This window comes from Geospiza fortis, unplaced genomic scaffold (assembly GCF_000277835.1).
Source record: "Geospiza fortis unplaced genomic scaffold, GeoFor_1.0 scaffold44, whole genome shotgun sequence".
NCBI lineage: Eukaryota > Metazoa > Chordata > Aves > Passeriformes > Thraupidae > Geospiza > Geospiza fortis.
The window spans coordinates 1,855,543-1,870,240 of NW_005054404.1; the positions used below are offsets into that span (position 1 = coordinate 1,855,543).

Genomic DNA, 14,698 nt, shown 5'->3' on the forward strand with positions numbered 1-14,698 from the left:
GTCTTTGTGACAAAGAAAAAATTTCCTTGGCAAATTCTCTTTGACTTCCCTGTGTTATATTAAAACAGTCAGCAAAACAAATCCTCACAACTTTGAATCTTTCTCAGAAAACTGTAGCAGTCTTCAAATGGAAATAAATCAACATAATCAAAATAAAATAAAGCAAATGTATGCACACATATTTGCTATAAATAAATGTGACAAGTAAAAATTGCCTAGTAGTCTGCTTTTGGATGTTGTGCTGTAGGATGCATTTGAAGAATGTGCTCATAGTTTACCAGAGACAAAGTGAATTAATTAATTTTCTTTGAAAAGTTAAAAGAACATTCAATAAAGGGATCATGACAGCTTTGAGAGAATGTGGATTAGAGTTTCAGCAGATTATGCAGTAACTTCAGCAAAGCTGAGCACACTGCCAGTGCTTGGCAAGTAGCAGTAATTGGTAACTTAAACTGCATTTACATTTTTTTTTTATTTCTACATGTTTTAAAGCTGATAAAGGACTACTAAATATTAAAGCAACTTTTGACACAACTAATTGACTGAAATCCAGAAACTGGATGTTGTCTAATTATCAAATGAACATCAAAAAGAACAAAAAAAACTTACAGCTCAAAAAAGGAAATGAATTACATGAAGTATCTGCACTCAGTGTATCCTATTAACACCGTCTTTATTTCCTTTTTACAAAAAATAGAAATAACAACAGACAAAACATACTAAAAAAAAATATCAATGCTTTTGCCTTGATCTCACTGAGGAGCTGCTCAGGCAGAGTCCTGGATGAAACTTTGATAGTATATGCTGTTGACAAAGGGAAATAAAGATATATGACAATATATCCATGCAAGACACAAAGTACAAAACGTGTTCTGTGGCCTAACAAACATTTTGGAAGTTGCAAGTGTCATAACAATTTTCAAATTGTTACTTCTGCTCACCCATGCCTTTACACAGCACAGCTTACAAACAAGTTACACATACACATATATCATAAAAAAGATTTGTATATGGTATAACTGATACAAATTAAGGCATCCTAACAGCTGCTGTTTTGCTGGTGAGGGGTATGTCTCATATAAGTGTTTGAAAAGGCTATATTTCAGGTATTTCAAACAAAGTGAGACATCATGACATGTTTTAGAGGAAGAATTCCTGCAGCTCTGGCTCTTCAATACTGCTTTGACCGTCAGATTTCTGGATTTTCCAGTTGATGTCATCATGCCTGGAGAAAAAAATGGAGAAAATTACTCAGTGGTTACATTAAAAATACAAAGGGGTTGGCAATGTGTTTATTTACCCTGTTTTGTTCCACTTGTATGTATTGAAGTCTGAATTAATCTTTCTCTCTTTCTCTGGGCCCATTTTCTAGACACATGCTAAACAAAATACTTTTTAATATTGTGGATTTTTTCTGAGTTATAACTTCATTCTGAAATCAAACCTGAAAACCAATGGTATGATGAGAAGCTTTTTAAGTCACAGTACTAATTAGTGTGCTGTTGTCATGTTCTGGTAATAATGCAAAGAATATAAAAAAATTCCTTGTACTTTAGAGGAAAGTATCACAGTGACAGAAGGATCCACTACAATCAACATTAGACATATCCTATTGGTTTCTGACTCTGCCTGTAATAGAATTATCTTATCACTGTTAATAGTCATCAGAGAGAAATGAACCTCTCTATCTATTCTGTAGGAGATTTGAATGAAGCTTGCCAATTAGAGTAGAAAAATTAAGCACAACATATCTGTAGCACTCATTTTCTTTACTTCCTTTCATATGCTCTTGCTCTGAATTCCCAGTATGTTCACCTTCTCTTCAATTAACCTTCCAACTGATTGTTCACTAAGCATCTAATCCACAGCAATTTTCAAACCTGTTAAGAGCGTCACATTTGGTTATTAGTACTGAAGAGCAAAACTCCTGCAATACAACCATGACTAGCTGGTTTGCTGCTGCAGAGGACAGACACTAGAGTGAGACCAAGAGTGTGTATGAAGGAGTTTGCCTTTAACTCATAAGCCTGACTCTTGTAAGCTAGAATAGCTTTATTTCAATCTACAACCATCACAAAGAATGAAATATTCCCAATAAACTTACACTTAGGGTGGTTAGTTAACCTGGTAGTTACTTCAGGGTTTAAGAAGATGACCTCATGGTTTTGGGTCCTAATAAGAAATGCATGAGGGATCATTCTATTTTAAATCCCTCTACGTTCATCTAAATTACAGTTGTCCCCCAAGGCAAGATCAAAAGGCACAGAACTGAGCCAGACCAGACAGATTTTGCAGGACTGAGTCTGAAGAGATAAAGAGGAGCTTAACTCTTTGCCATACCTACATGTTGGCATTTCAGGTGCATTGCTGTTATCATAGCATTAACTGTGTATCTTTACTGAAGGACGCTTTATAAGGCTAAGACTAACCTGCTGCATTGGCCCAGGCTTGCAGAGTTAAAGAGCCTGTGGGTGAGTTCCCCATGTAGAGGCTCACTAGGCACATCAAAGAGCCCTTTGGCAGCTCTACAGTTGCAGTGTGACCTCAAAGAAAAGTTTTGGCTAATGCAGATGTCTCTAGGTGACCATACTGAACAGATACACTTTTTGCAACTGCGCCTCCAGACCTGAAAAAAATGTATCACTAATATTGCTAATTAGTAACAAAATTTCTAATTAAATTTCTAGCAGATTCTAGTGCCATATCGCCACTAATACATCCTCTCATGCAACAAGCAGTGACACATGATCCCAACGGTTCACCAGAGAACAAATGTAAATCTTCTGTGACAAAGTTACTTTCACATCCATGTTGCACTCTACTAGTATAGTTACTAGCTACTGGTTAGTAATTAGTTAATGGTTACTATTTTGTTGGACATAGAGATAAGCATTCTTTTTCTGGAGAATATATTTGAAGTTGTAATTTATCCAGCATTAGGCCTAGCAGTGGGATATTTGCTGTTTTAGAAGCATGCCCATTTTTCTATCTGACAGACATGATGATGGATTCTGCTGAGTGTCCCCATGGAGGAAGCAATTTTTGCTGTTCATAGCTGTACCTACGTACAGGGTTTTTATATTGATATGGTGAGTTACTGTTTATTTTAATGTAATGCAGATCTCAGATGACTCAAAGTGTGGGAAGGAACTGTTATTGGCATACAGGTAAGATGGAAAAATACCACAAATACTTGCTTGGAGTTCTAATATGCAAAAACCAGCTAATCCTTCCAAAAGAGGAAAAAATATCCCAAACCATCTTGCACATCCAAAATGTCCTCCAAAGCTTTAAGAAAAATAGGGTGTATCAAATTTAAACAGGCCACTAAAGAATTTAGCACAGTCTTCTACTATTAAGTGGTGACCAACTTGAAAAAGTAAACTACAAACCCTTAACGTACTTTGGGGTATTTTGAATAAAAACAAAAATTAAAAAAACAAATTAAAATAATTTTGTATATTGACTTCAGATTTCAGAAAATGCTAATGAAATTCCCTATTATAAGGGTATAGTGTCACAATGGGCTTGGGACAGTGTTTAGAACTATAACTTCCCAATGTAAAAATCTGTGAAGTTTTTAACCACCAAAGACCATCTTGTTTTCCAAAAAAGTTCTTTATTTTTTTTCAAAATAGTTCTGAAATGTTAATTATGTAGTGTCCCCAGACTATTTAGGGAAAATTCAAACAGTGTCCAGGATGTTCTTTGGTTACGCTCTTTTAAGATTTAAATGTCACAACTACTAGGCATCATGTAGCTGACAAATGACAGGCACCCATTTTGCTATTCAAAAATCACAACATATGCTATAGGTCATTACAAAGGCTAACTCAGAAGCTCTGAGAACCTTCAGTCTGTGTCCTGATTTCTGAAAAGCAAAATACAACTCCCATTCTTATGTGGTGTTTGGAAATCTCATGCCACAGACTTGGGCACATAGTTTGCCCACTTCCTGATTTGTGGGCACTGTAACACCTCCTCAAGCTATGCCAGTCGTGCATTCTGCTCCTTGCTTCCCACTCTGGTTCTCCAAGTGTCTGTGGTACTGGGGGCAGCTTTAGGACATGGTGCCTGGACCAGCAGTGCCTGCAGGGATAGCCAGGAGTTCGTGCCCAACCATCACCCTCCCAGCAAGTGACTCCACAGCCCTGCAGTGGCAGCCAGACATTCCCTGTCTCTCATTTCTGGGAAAATGCCACATTGCCATTCTCATAAGAGCAGTACACAAGGCAAGTGACAAATTACAACAACTGCCTACACCTAGGAGATGGCTCTAACATAAGGATGAGATTAATCATTTTCTATTCCTCTACAGGCAGCTGGATGTTTTGACTGGAACCTTCCCATTAATGCTCCCTCAGACTGCTGCTATCCAGTTTTCTGCACAAAAGTTTTCAGGAGAGAATGAAACCTCTTGGAAATCTTACAGTTTCTGCTTTCACATACACTGTGCCAATGGCTTCTGAACAAGACTCACATTTCCATTACAGAAACTGAGTTTTTAAGTATGGGAAGGTCCTGGCAATAGAAAACTAGTGAATGGACCCCCCTTCCTCCACGTATTAGATATTTAGAAAACACTAACTTGAAAGTTAGGAAACTTGGGGTCTTGAACTGCAGAATAACAAATATCAAACTAACTTTACATCTCAGTTTAATAGAAAAAGAAAAAAGGAATTTGTGAGGGTTAAGAGTTAAGTGAAAATGACAGGTCATTTTTAGATAGCATTTGCTTACAAAATAAACATTTTATCAAGTGTTGTTTTTTCCAACATATCTTCATGTAATTGAGGGACTGGTTTCTAACTGCCTGAATAATCTTGAGGGAACAGGATTAAATTAAGGACTTTGAATACAGTCAGAGTTAATCTGATATGAAAAAGTGTTAAAAAACAGATTTAACTTCAAAGTCTAAAGGAAAGTAAGGAAAATGTGTGAAAATAGAAGAGCACTTATTCTTACAGTAAAGCATTCTGCTTCATGTTCTCTGTATTCTCTTTAGAGATGAACTGTAGTCTTTTTGCTCTTCTCATGAGGGGAAATTTAATTTCCATTCTCATCTGGTACTTGACTTTTATTCAACAGAGGCAGAATACTCAGCCAAAGTCTGCTATATACCCTGGTGGATTTATGAGCATGAATACTTTCTGTACTTGCTTGGAACTGAAATCCTGTAGCCAGTTCAATGGTGACATCAGCAGAAATCCATCATAAATTTTTGCTTTTCTAGGAATTTAGATGTTCATCTACTTCCCCTCTTGTGAATCAATCAGTTTGAGTGCTTCAGTCACAATGTTAAAAAACACATACAATTTGAGAAAAGAAGGCAACAGAGATGCTAAACATTACCACACAAAAGCACATACCAAGCATAGTTACACAGCTCTTCATTCAACGTGCTAGAAGAAAGACTGGTGTAGCTGAAGTAAGGATCCTAAAGAAGTGCAACATCATAACAATTAAGAGCATGCACAGAGCTTCCCACATGCATAACATGGAAATCAACTAAAACATGCAGTCAGATGGCCACAGTAACATTTAAACAGATTTCTTTTTGCACCTGAATCTGATACCTCTTTGAGATATGTGCTGTGGTTCTTTGGGTTGGTATGAAAATGTATTCTTTCCACAGTTCTGATGCTGGCAGCAGTAACATGCAAACATGGTCTCTTCCCAGAACAAGCATTTTATATTGCTAGTATCAATACTGTTACAATTACCTCATACAATCCTTCAAATTTCTTAGCGAACTACAAAAAATGCTCATGGACCTGCAACCTATCAGAACATCTTTGAAAACAGACTGTCTTTTCTCCTGTCACTATGAAATCTGAATCATCCATTAAAAAAAAAAGGCATTGTGTTGTAAAAATACTTCGTTAAACTGGCTGTTCGACAAGCTGGTGCATGTCTTTAAAGACTCAAATCAGTAGTTCATATTGTGATTCTGAGTAGACTAAGAAATGCAGTCCCACTTCTATTTAGCCCTTTAGGTCTTCTTTGAATTTTTCGTTCAGTTTCATTTAGTTTCATTTCAGTTTGCAATAGCAATAGCTATTAATGGTCTAATAGCACCCACTAATATGGACTATTCACTATTTCCCAGTTCTCTCTTTCCATTCTTTCTTTTGCCTCCTCTTTGCCTAAGATGTTCCTGCATTTTTCTCCCATTAACTTGTCATACTTTTTACAGTATATAATTCACTACTGCTGCCCCTCCTCCTATTGGCCTCTTTATGTTTTTTTTATCTTGAAATTACTGTTTTGCCTCATGTCTTTCCATCTACTGCTTCCCTCCCTGCCTGTCTTCCACTGCGGATTAAGTCATCTACAATTCCCTCTCACTCATCTCTATTGTATCTCCAGATGCTCGCACTTCTCTCCACTCCATAAACATACTGCACCCACAGTATTTCCTACATCTGTCTCTTCTATTCAGTACAAAATCACAGAATCACAGAATTAACTAGATTGGAAAAGACCTTTGAGATCATCGCGTTCAACCTATGACCTAAAACCTTGAAAGATGCATTTGCTCGAAGTATTTTCTCCTATCTTTTAAACAAGAGGACCAGTCTTTAAAGTGCACACACCCCTCTTTTCCTTAGGTTCCCAGAAAAGGCACTCTGTTCACTGTAGAGAGGGAAAGACCTGAACCCAGTATGTTTTCTGACAGGCCAACCATATGCTCTGACACAAGAAGACTCTGTGCTATGAGAAGAAGGTGGCCAAGGAAGACTTGCTGCCGACAGCTTCAACACCTAGAGTTGGCTGTAGCTCCCACAGAAGCATGAAGGACCATTTCTGCAATATTTCCGGTTCTTTTTCTTTTTTGGTTGGCCTCATCAGTCTTTACAGGACAGGACAGGGCTAGTCCTTCAGTTATTTACTCCTAAGAAAATGCATGATTTCATGACTGGAATTCTCATTGTACATTTTGTCACTCAGGCAGCACCAAACATCATTTCCATGTGAATCACATCTCTGTGGAAAGCTTTCAACACAGAATATGGGAATCATGTGCCCTAAGAGCACAGACTCTATACATAAGCAATACCTGCCACTCCTTGGAAAATTCTTCCAAAACTGAAAAGTGGATGGGCTTTCTGTAGGTCAAATACAATAAAGTATTTGTGTGTATTGTTTTGCAGTAGAAAGGCAGAAGGAAGAAGCTGTCACACTTATGCATTACTTAATGAGACAAGAAAAAAAAAGGCCCCTCCTTCTTTCAGTGTACTCACTGGCTTGTTTCTTCCTTTTGAGACAACTGCTGGATTTCCCTTGCTTTCTGTTGTCTTCCTTCCTAGTGAGGTAAAAGGCGGCGTTGACGAGGTTTTGATGACGTTTGCTGTTTGACAGTTGTTGTTGTTATTTTGGTTGCCACTCAGTGTCTCCATTATGGACCGAAAGGCTCCAAAAGGCCTTTTCAGCTGGTCCCCTGCATGCTCCCCAGAGCTGGCTGGAGCCCGCACGACTCCTTTGTTCCGGTCTTTATCCTTTTCCTCATTTAGTTCTGACTCTGCTAGCTCCACCTGCACCACAGGCTCCTCAAAAGTTACTCGAAGTTTCAAATTTTGAGAGGTTCTGCGCTTTGAGGATGGAGACTTGAGAGCACTCTTTGGGCTGGTGGCAACCTTCTGGGCAGTGGCACTGTCAGTGCTGGATGGAGAGCTGTCTGCACAGAACTGGTTCTGCGGGATGGTCCCAGACTGATATGGGGCTTCATTATCCGCATCACTGCTCTCCGAAGTAGGGGAAGGACTGTGGCCGTCCACAGACTTAGAGACCCTGATGCCAAAAGGGAAGCGCCGTCCTGCTGTGGAAGTGTGCTTCTTAAGCATCATGTTTAAACTCTCTGCGCTCTCAACACTCTCCACTATAGGCTGAGGCCTTGGTTTGTCAGTTCTTTTCACAGGGGTGTTCTTGTGGTCCTCAGAGTTAGCTGAATCTGTATCAGACTCGCTGAGAGACCGCTGCATCAGCTGCCTCAGTCGGGCTAACTTCAACTCCCTTTTCTCTGGCAAAATCTTCTTCACGTTCTTGGTGGATGCATGAGCATCCTGAAATTCCAAAGTCAGCTTTTCCTGCGTACAGACATTCTCAGAGATTTCCTTCCCCAGCAACTGGCGCAAGATTTTATCGGAGTCCTCATCTTTTATCTTAGCCCGAGCACGAGTAGATGTGCTCGTTCCGAAGCTGCCAAGAATCTGAATCCCATCTTGGGTGTTCAATTTACTTTTTGGGGGAGACAATTCATCTGCTTCAGATGGTTTCCACTGGGGTTTGCCAGAAGCAGGAGATGAGGGCAAGCTTAAAGAAAAAAAGAGGAAATGTCACAGCAAAATTAAGGCATACCTAAAATGTGAAAGTGGCATTTCCAATATATGTGTCTGTCTCAGTTTATTGTTACTTATCCTTTTCATCGCTACTCACATGGAATTCATTACCATGATGCCACAGCAAAGATTCCATAGAGAAGGATGTAATACTGTTTCTACTCCTGTGTAGAGCTTGAGTGCCTTCATTTTCTCTTACAAAAAAAAAACAAAAACAAAAACAAAACCCAAACCTCCTTAAAATCAAAACTTAGAACAGCTATTCAAACACCAAATAAGACTTTATGAGGAAAACTCTAGAGAAATTACTCCTATTTGTGAGAGCTGACATGCAAAAAATCTCCATAAGGCCAAATGCCTACTATTCAAGTCACATCATAATACAAAACTAGCTTATTTTAGGTCCTGTTTAAGTACCACCTCTCTGCATAGCATTGATTTCATAAATCTAAACTGCATCTGGTATTAATAATAACAACCATACAAGACCTCATAAAAAATCAGGGCAATTTGCACTGAAAACCTTTTCAGATATGAAATACTGAAAAGCAAGAGAAAGGTGACATGAATGTATTTCATACTAATAGAATAATAAATTAAATTTAGAGCTCCAATTCTTTTACAGAAAGAAACAGCAATTTCAACAATGCCTGATTTGTGAAGAATGTAAATTGCAGAGACATTTTCTTTTCCCGTGACATATGCTAGAGGTCATAACACTTCACATTCTTACTTTAAACCACTTTTCCTCTAAGCAAGGACAAGGTGACAAAATTTAGGTTTTTGTGAGGTTGGTAAGTACCTCGTGCTCTGATGAGTCCGTAGTTCTCACAGTGTAAAAAATTCACATGCCTATACTAAACACCTAATTTTCAATTAATTTTATGCCTTTTTTTTCTTGAGGCAAACCTACACAGTCTGAAGAACATGCATTTATCTACAGTGCACATTCCTAATAAAAGGGATATTTCTCTTAGATCTGCTACTGCCTCCTTGGATGATGAAAATATCTACAAGTGAGTTCCAATTAGAATGAAAAGTAGTAGTCAACTACGAAATAAAATAAATAGAGTGTAATTTTCAGACTTGGTTACTTAACCAAAGTCGAAGCCTGCCCTTTTACAGGAATAATGAATTATGAGGGATTTGCTTTCACCTGATCTTATCTGGTACTGAAAGTAAAACAGTCCTGGTGCACACCAGAACTCAGATGAGAGAGCACTTGGAAAGATCAGGCAGCAAAAATCATAGAAACCAAATGAGCTGGAAAACAGCTTTTGGTCCCATTGTCCCTGCTGAGCTGGCACACAGGGAAGACAAAGATTCCTAAAAAAAGGCAAACCCCCCTTTTTCCAGGCAGGTTTTCTACTTCAGTGTCTCCAATCCTAATGTCTTTGTTATGTACAACTGCAATTGTTTGCACTTTTTCTGAAATAGTGACACATGAAACTCAGGGCCATGGAGCACTTGTACAGGAAAACGCTGAGGATTCTGTGAGAATTGAAAAAAAGCAGTCACTGACTCTACAAGTTCATACTTGATGACCACAGCTAGGATTGTCAATGTCTGCAGAAGCTTTTATGCCAGCTTTACATTTTCACATATATATAGCCTCCTAAAAACTCTGAAATAGGGAAAGCACTGTATATGGCTTCCAGAGAGGAAAATAGATTAAAAAATAAGGATAAACCAAGCTCTATTTGCATGTGAGTTACTTTATTTCTTTCAAAATCATCTTCAGATTGCTGTGAGAGTGAAGTCATGCTTGCTTCACCTGCTTCCATGCAGACCTCTCACTGTCAGAGAGACCCAGTCCTCTGCATCCTCCTTTAATGTCTGAAACTTACGTTTCTTTCTGTGACTTCTGACAGGATAAGTAAACAATAGCTTCCAGAGATTTGACTTTTTATACAATCTAGAGCAGGTAAAAGATTTAATGAGTATAAGGAACCGTATTAATACGAAAGCAGGGTTTTTTGGTAACTTTTTATAACTTACTACTAAAAGTAATGTATGAGAGACCAACAAAACATCAACCTTTACATCTTTCCTAGGGTTTCTAGGATCTTCTGCTGTTCATCTAATTCAAAACATATTACATTCCACTGTAAAATTGGCTTTCACTCTATTGGGAAGCAGGGACTATTCAGTTTATACTCAGAATGTCAAACTCTAGAAGCTCAGCTTCAAGTCCAAGAGGTAGCCCCACATTTTCTTTACAGAACGCATCTACTATTTAGCCAGATCACAGTTTCTCCTGATAACTGGTATATTATGAAAATGTGCAAATCCAGGCTGCAGTACTGTTCCAGCCACCTTACCTTGGGGATGTGGGCAGTGACTTGCCCTCTGACCGCTGGGCTTCTAAAAGCTGCTGGAGCTGGTTCTGTAATGTCACACGTTCCACAGTCTGCCTGCAAGAAAATGTAAGACTGTTTGCCTCAAATTGTAAAACTGACTAACTTACATAAGCAAGTTACAGGAAAACTGATACTACTCTTTCAACTTTGAATTAAGGAAAGAAGTCCCCTTCACTTGTACTTTATATACTAAATAGAGAACTTATAAATAAGAACATAGAGAGTTTGTGCTTCTGTCTGAATTTCTGCTGACATTTTGTGATCACTGTAAAAGAACAACTGAGAAAAACTTATTTCTCAGATCAATTATTATACTTCATATAAGGACAAGTGTATGATTATAAGCACCAGTGAATTTAAACTGACTCACAGATACAAAAAATATGGTAAACTTAGGGCATTTGTTTCTTATTTGTTTGTGGAAAAGAACAGAAAGCACACAGATTAAGTAGTCACTTCGTACATTCAGTGGATGGCCTTCATCATCTGGGCAACAGCTCAGGAAACTGCTCTCTCCCTTTCTATTTGCAAATGAGCTCAGAGATAAGTTTCTGCCCACTGGAAAGGATTGGTCCAAACTACAGCTGCAGGATGGAGTTGGCTGTTTGATGTTTGTACTACATCTGCTTGTTGTGCATCCTTTTTCAAAGGTCCTACCTGGGCTCTGCATCCACCTTATCCCGGTACTATACCTACCCAAGTGTATCACTTTCAGTGTGGTGTTCTGATCTACACTGTTTTTCAGATAACTTTAGAGACCAGCACTTAAAAACTTGCAATAGTACCTAAAAATTGTCAATGAGAGTGATATCCACAGTAGAAACTCCATTTTCCATTTGCCACCTGTAATCACTGTTTGTCCTACAACATACCTTTTTTTCTTGGATGGTCTCAGTTGAGCATTATAACCTGCAAATCCTCAAGTACAAGAATGGTAGATCAATTTGCACAAAAAGATCATCTTTTTCCTGCTTCCATACAATTCAGACATTCCATTCTTACATCAGAATACCCCTTTTTGTTGACCACCACAGGTAACATCTGTTTAGTGATCTGTAATTTACAATGCATCTAAACACTGCACAGAGAGAATTATTTGAAAACTTCTAGAAAATTAGAGATTTTGAGGTTTTTATTCCCTGATCCTGACCAAATAACCATGGGAAAATTACTTTTTATCATGTTCCCCCAGGCTCTGCTTCTGTTGCTGTCTGTGTTTTAGTACTTTTATTCTTGTTGGATTTGCAGAACTAAGGCAGTTCTCTACCAGTGAGATGGACACTTTCCTAGCTCACATGCCATCAGCAAAAGATTTAGCTGTGCTCCAAATGCAGTCCTTATAACTGGTCATGTCAAGGCCAGAAAGAATCCAGATCACTTTTTAGAGGTTGTACTTACAGGGCTGGCAGAAAAAAAAATGTTTTAATATATCAAAGCGAATTTGAAAAGTGAAATAGAAATAAAGGTGTGATCTTGACATACTGCTTTGCATTTTACAACACAGCCATGCTTTATAGATCCTTTTTTCCTTTAATTTTCCATCTTTCTTCCTCTGGCCTATACACTTCCTTAGACTATTTTAAAATTAGTTCTACCATCTGTCAACATTAGCTTATATTTCAGATTGCCAGATACTCTCCTATAAGAGCCAGTGAAATTCTTTTTAGGTTGTGATGCAGTACATCTGTTTTCTTTTCCTTTTATCATTCCTTTAATTTCTTTTTCTAAATAATGCAGCTAACAGTTTTTTATGTGTTTAGTTTCAGTGGAGATCTATGACATGTCTAGCTTTTGAGGTAATGCTCATTCCCCTTAAATAAATTATTGTGCTAAAAGAGTTGAAGTTTACTCCATTTTCACAATTTAACTAGTTAGTACATAAGTCACAGACACCCACACTTCTTGCCAGCACTATCCCTAAAGATAAATAACATGCACAAATATATTTCAAGATAACAATGGAAACGAGATCACAACTTTTTGGAATAGCAATAGTGCAAATTATTAAAGCCAGACTGATTTAGGAGACAAGATCTCTGTAGCTTCAGAGGAAAGAGGGTACACTCAATTTATTATAATTGATGGCCGAATTCTGGGGATCTTAGCTTAGCCAATGCTCCCAGTGACTAATATGTAAGGACTCCTCAGTGTCTAGTTAGGCATCTGGGGACCCCAGATAGGTCCTTATGGAATCAGAGAGCTCTGTAACTGCAGAGAGAAAAGGCTGAGGCACTGGGCTCTGCAAGAGTATATCTCATAGCATGGCTTTTTTATTTCTTTTTATTTCTCAGTTTTTGGTGGTTTTTTTTCAAATAACACAAGAATGACTATGCTACAAAGCAGAACATAAAATGTCTTAACTAAGTGAAAAAGAGATGAACATTTCAAAGCTTATATTGGGTTTCTTACTGTATGTCTATATACCATGATCTAGCCCAGTAAAAATCCCACACAATGAAAAACCACACCAACCTGCACACACTTTACCATACCACTATGGAAATTTCTTATTCAGTTATTTTTACAGCTGCTCCTAAGATGTTCCAGAAAATAATTAGTTTCTTTCATACAACACAGAAAAGTGCCTACAACAGAGAATATTAAATTATCTTCTCAACTTCATCTTTTGACTCATGGTTTGTTTTGATCTTTGGCTTGACAGCATATCAGAAGAATCCTTAGGTGTCTCACTCATTAATTGACTTGCCCATCCAGGTCCATAAATGTAGGACAGTACCATCTGGAAATGCAGGTCCATTTTCAGGCAGCATTGCAAAAGAAGTCTATAGAAGCACTCTCTATGTCATTAATTCTGACATGGTCTTCAGACCAGGAAAGCCCAAATAATACAAGTCATACTGCAAGTAGGAATTTTCTGCATTGGCAACTACAGATTCTTTTGGGCAGGTGAAATCAGTGAGAGAACAACTAATATTGTAAGACCTGCGAAGACCTCAGGAAGTAAAATGAAAGCAAATTACTTTGTATAGCCTGTATAGGAAACTTCTGTGACTGTCCTAACTATTGTGTTTAGCTGAGAAAGTCATACTGGAGTGAAAAAAATTCTGTAATTAGCAAGAGATTTAAACCAAAGCTTGCATTTTGAAGCCAGTAACACCAGGTCTTTGTGGGCCACTTTCGTTTCTACCTATGGAAAGAATTGCTTGGAAAGAATGGTTTTTTCCCTTCTAGGGGAAACCCTCAGCTAATCCTCTTGTGAAGATTTGATGGAACATTTGTAATTTCCACTTATTTCCTTCTTCCAAATATAAAGGCTTTTGCCCCTAAATGGAGAATTAGACTCAGCTCAGAATATTTTTCTATACTCCTCTGAATTTGTCATCTGAGCTGCTTTGGTTCAAAGAGCTGAAAGATGTGAAAACTGGAAAAAAAACGATGTTATTGTTTTGATTTTATGTCTTCTGTTAATAAATGGCTCCAAACAGTATGATGGTTCCCTAGAACTCCTCTTTGTTGTCTGATGACTGGAAGAACTCATAACAAGAGAATGGAAGATGATACATCTTTCTTTGGGTTAAAACCTTTGAAGATTTAGGTCTTGATAAGTACTTGTCTAAGAGAGTTTCTGCACTGTTTTTCTTCTTGCAGAATATCAAGAAGATATATCAAGAAGAATATCAAGAATCTTTCTTAGGTTGAGGAAACAGTATTACCAGATGAGGCTCCTTTATTTCATCAATAAAGCACTCAAAAAAAAGAAGATTGCATTATCAGCTTGTGCTTATGGAAGCTGAGGGAAGGCTGGGAAACACATAAGAGCCCTCAGTGTTTTGACCCTTCAGGTAATCCATCATGATACAGCCATACCTCTTCTGTCCCTACAGCAGTGTTCATTAACCCTGGTGAATATCCAGGAAAGCCAGCTCAACTGCCCAGGTTGCAGTTATTCCTACCTAACAGCTATGTTACGTACATTTCAAAGAATGAGATAGCAAACTTGACTTCCATCTGTTGACATCTAATGTCTTCAGGATATTC

The 14,698-nt window shown here is 38.0% G+C and overlaps 1 protein-coding gene across 1 annotated transcript in view; it reads right to left on the reverse strand.

Annotated features, from left to right (window-relative positions):
* Window positions 1-656: 656 nt before the first annotated feature.
* Window positions 657-14,698, reverse strand: part of SNCAIP (synuclein alpha interacting protein) — an 88,369-nt gene continuing 74,327 nt past the window's right edge. Inside the window, 3 exon segments of the mRNA XM_031061237.1 lie at window positions 657-1,225; window positions 7,245-8,313; window positions 10,661-10,753. Coding sequence (XP_030917097.1) covers window positions 1,220-1,225; window positions 7,245-8,313; window positions 10,661-10,753 — 1,168 coding nt within the window. The 3' untranslated portion in view covers window positions 657-1,219.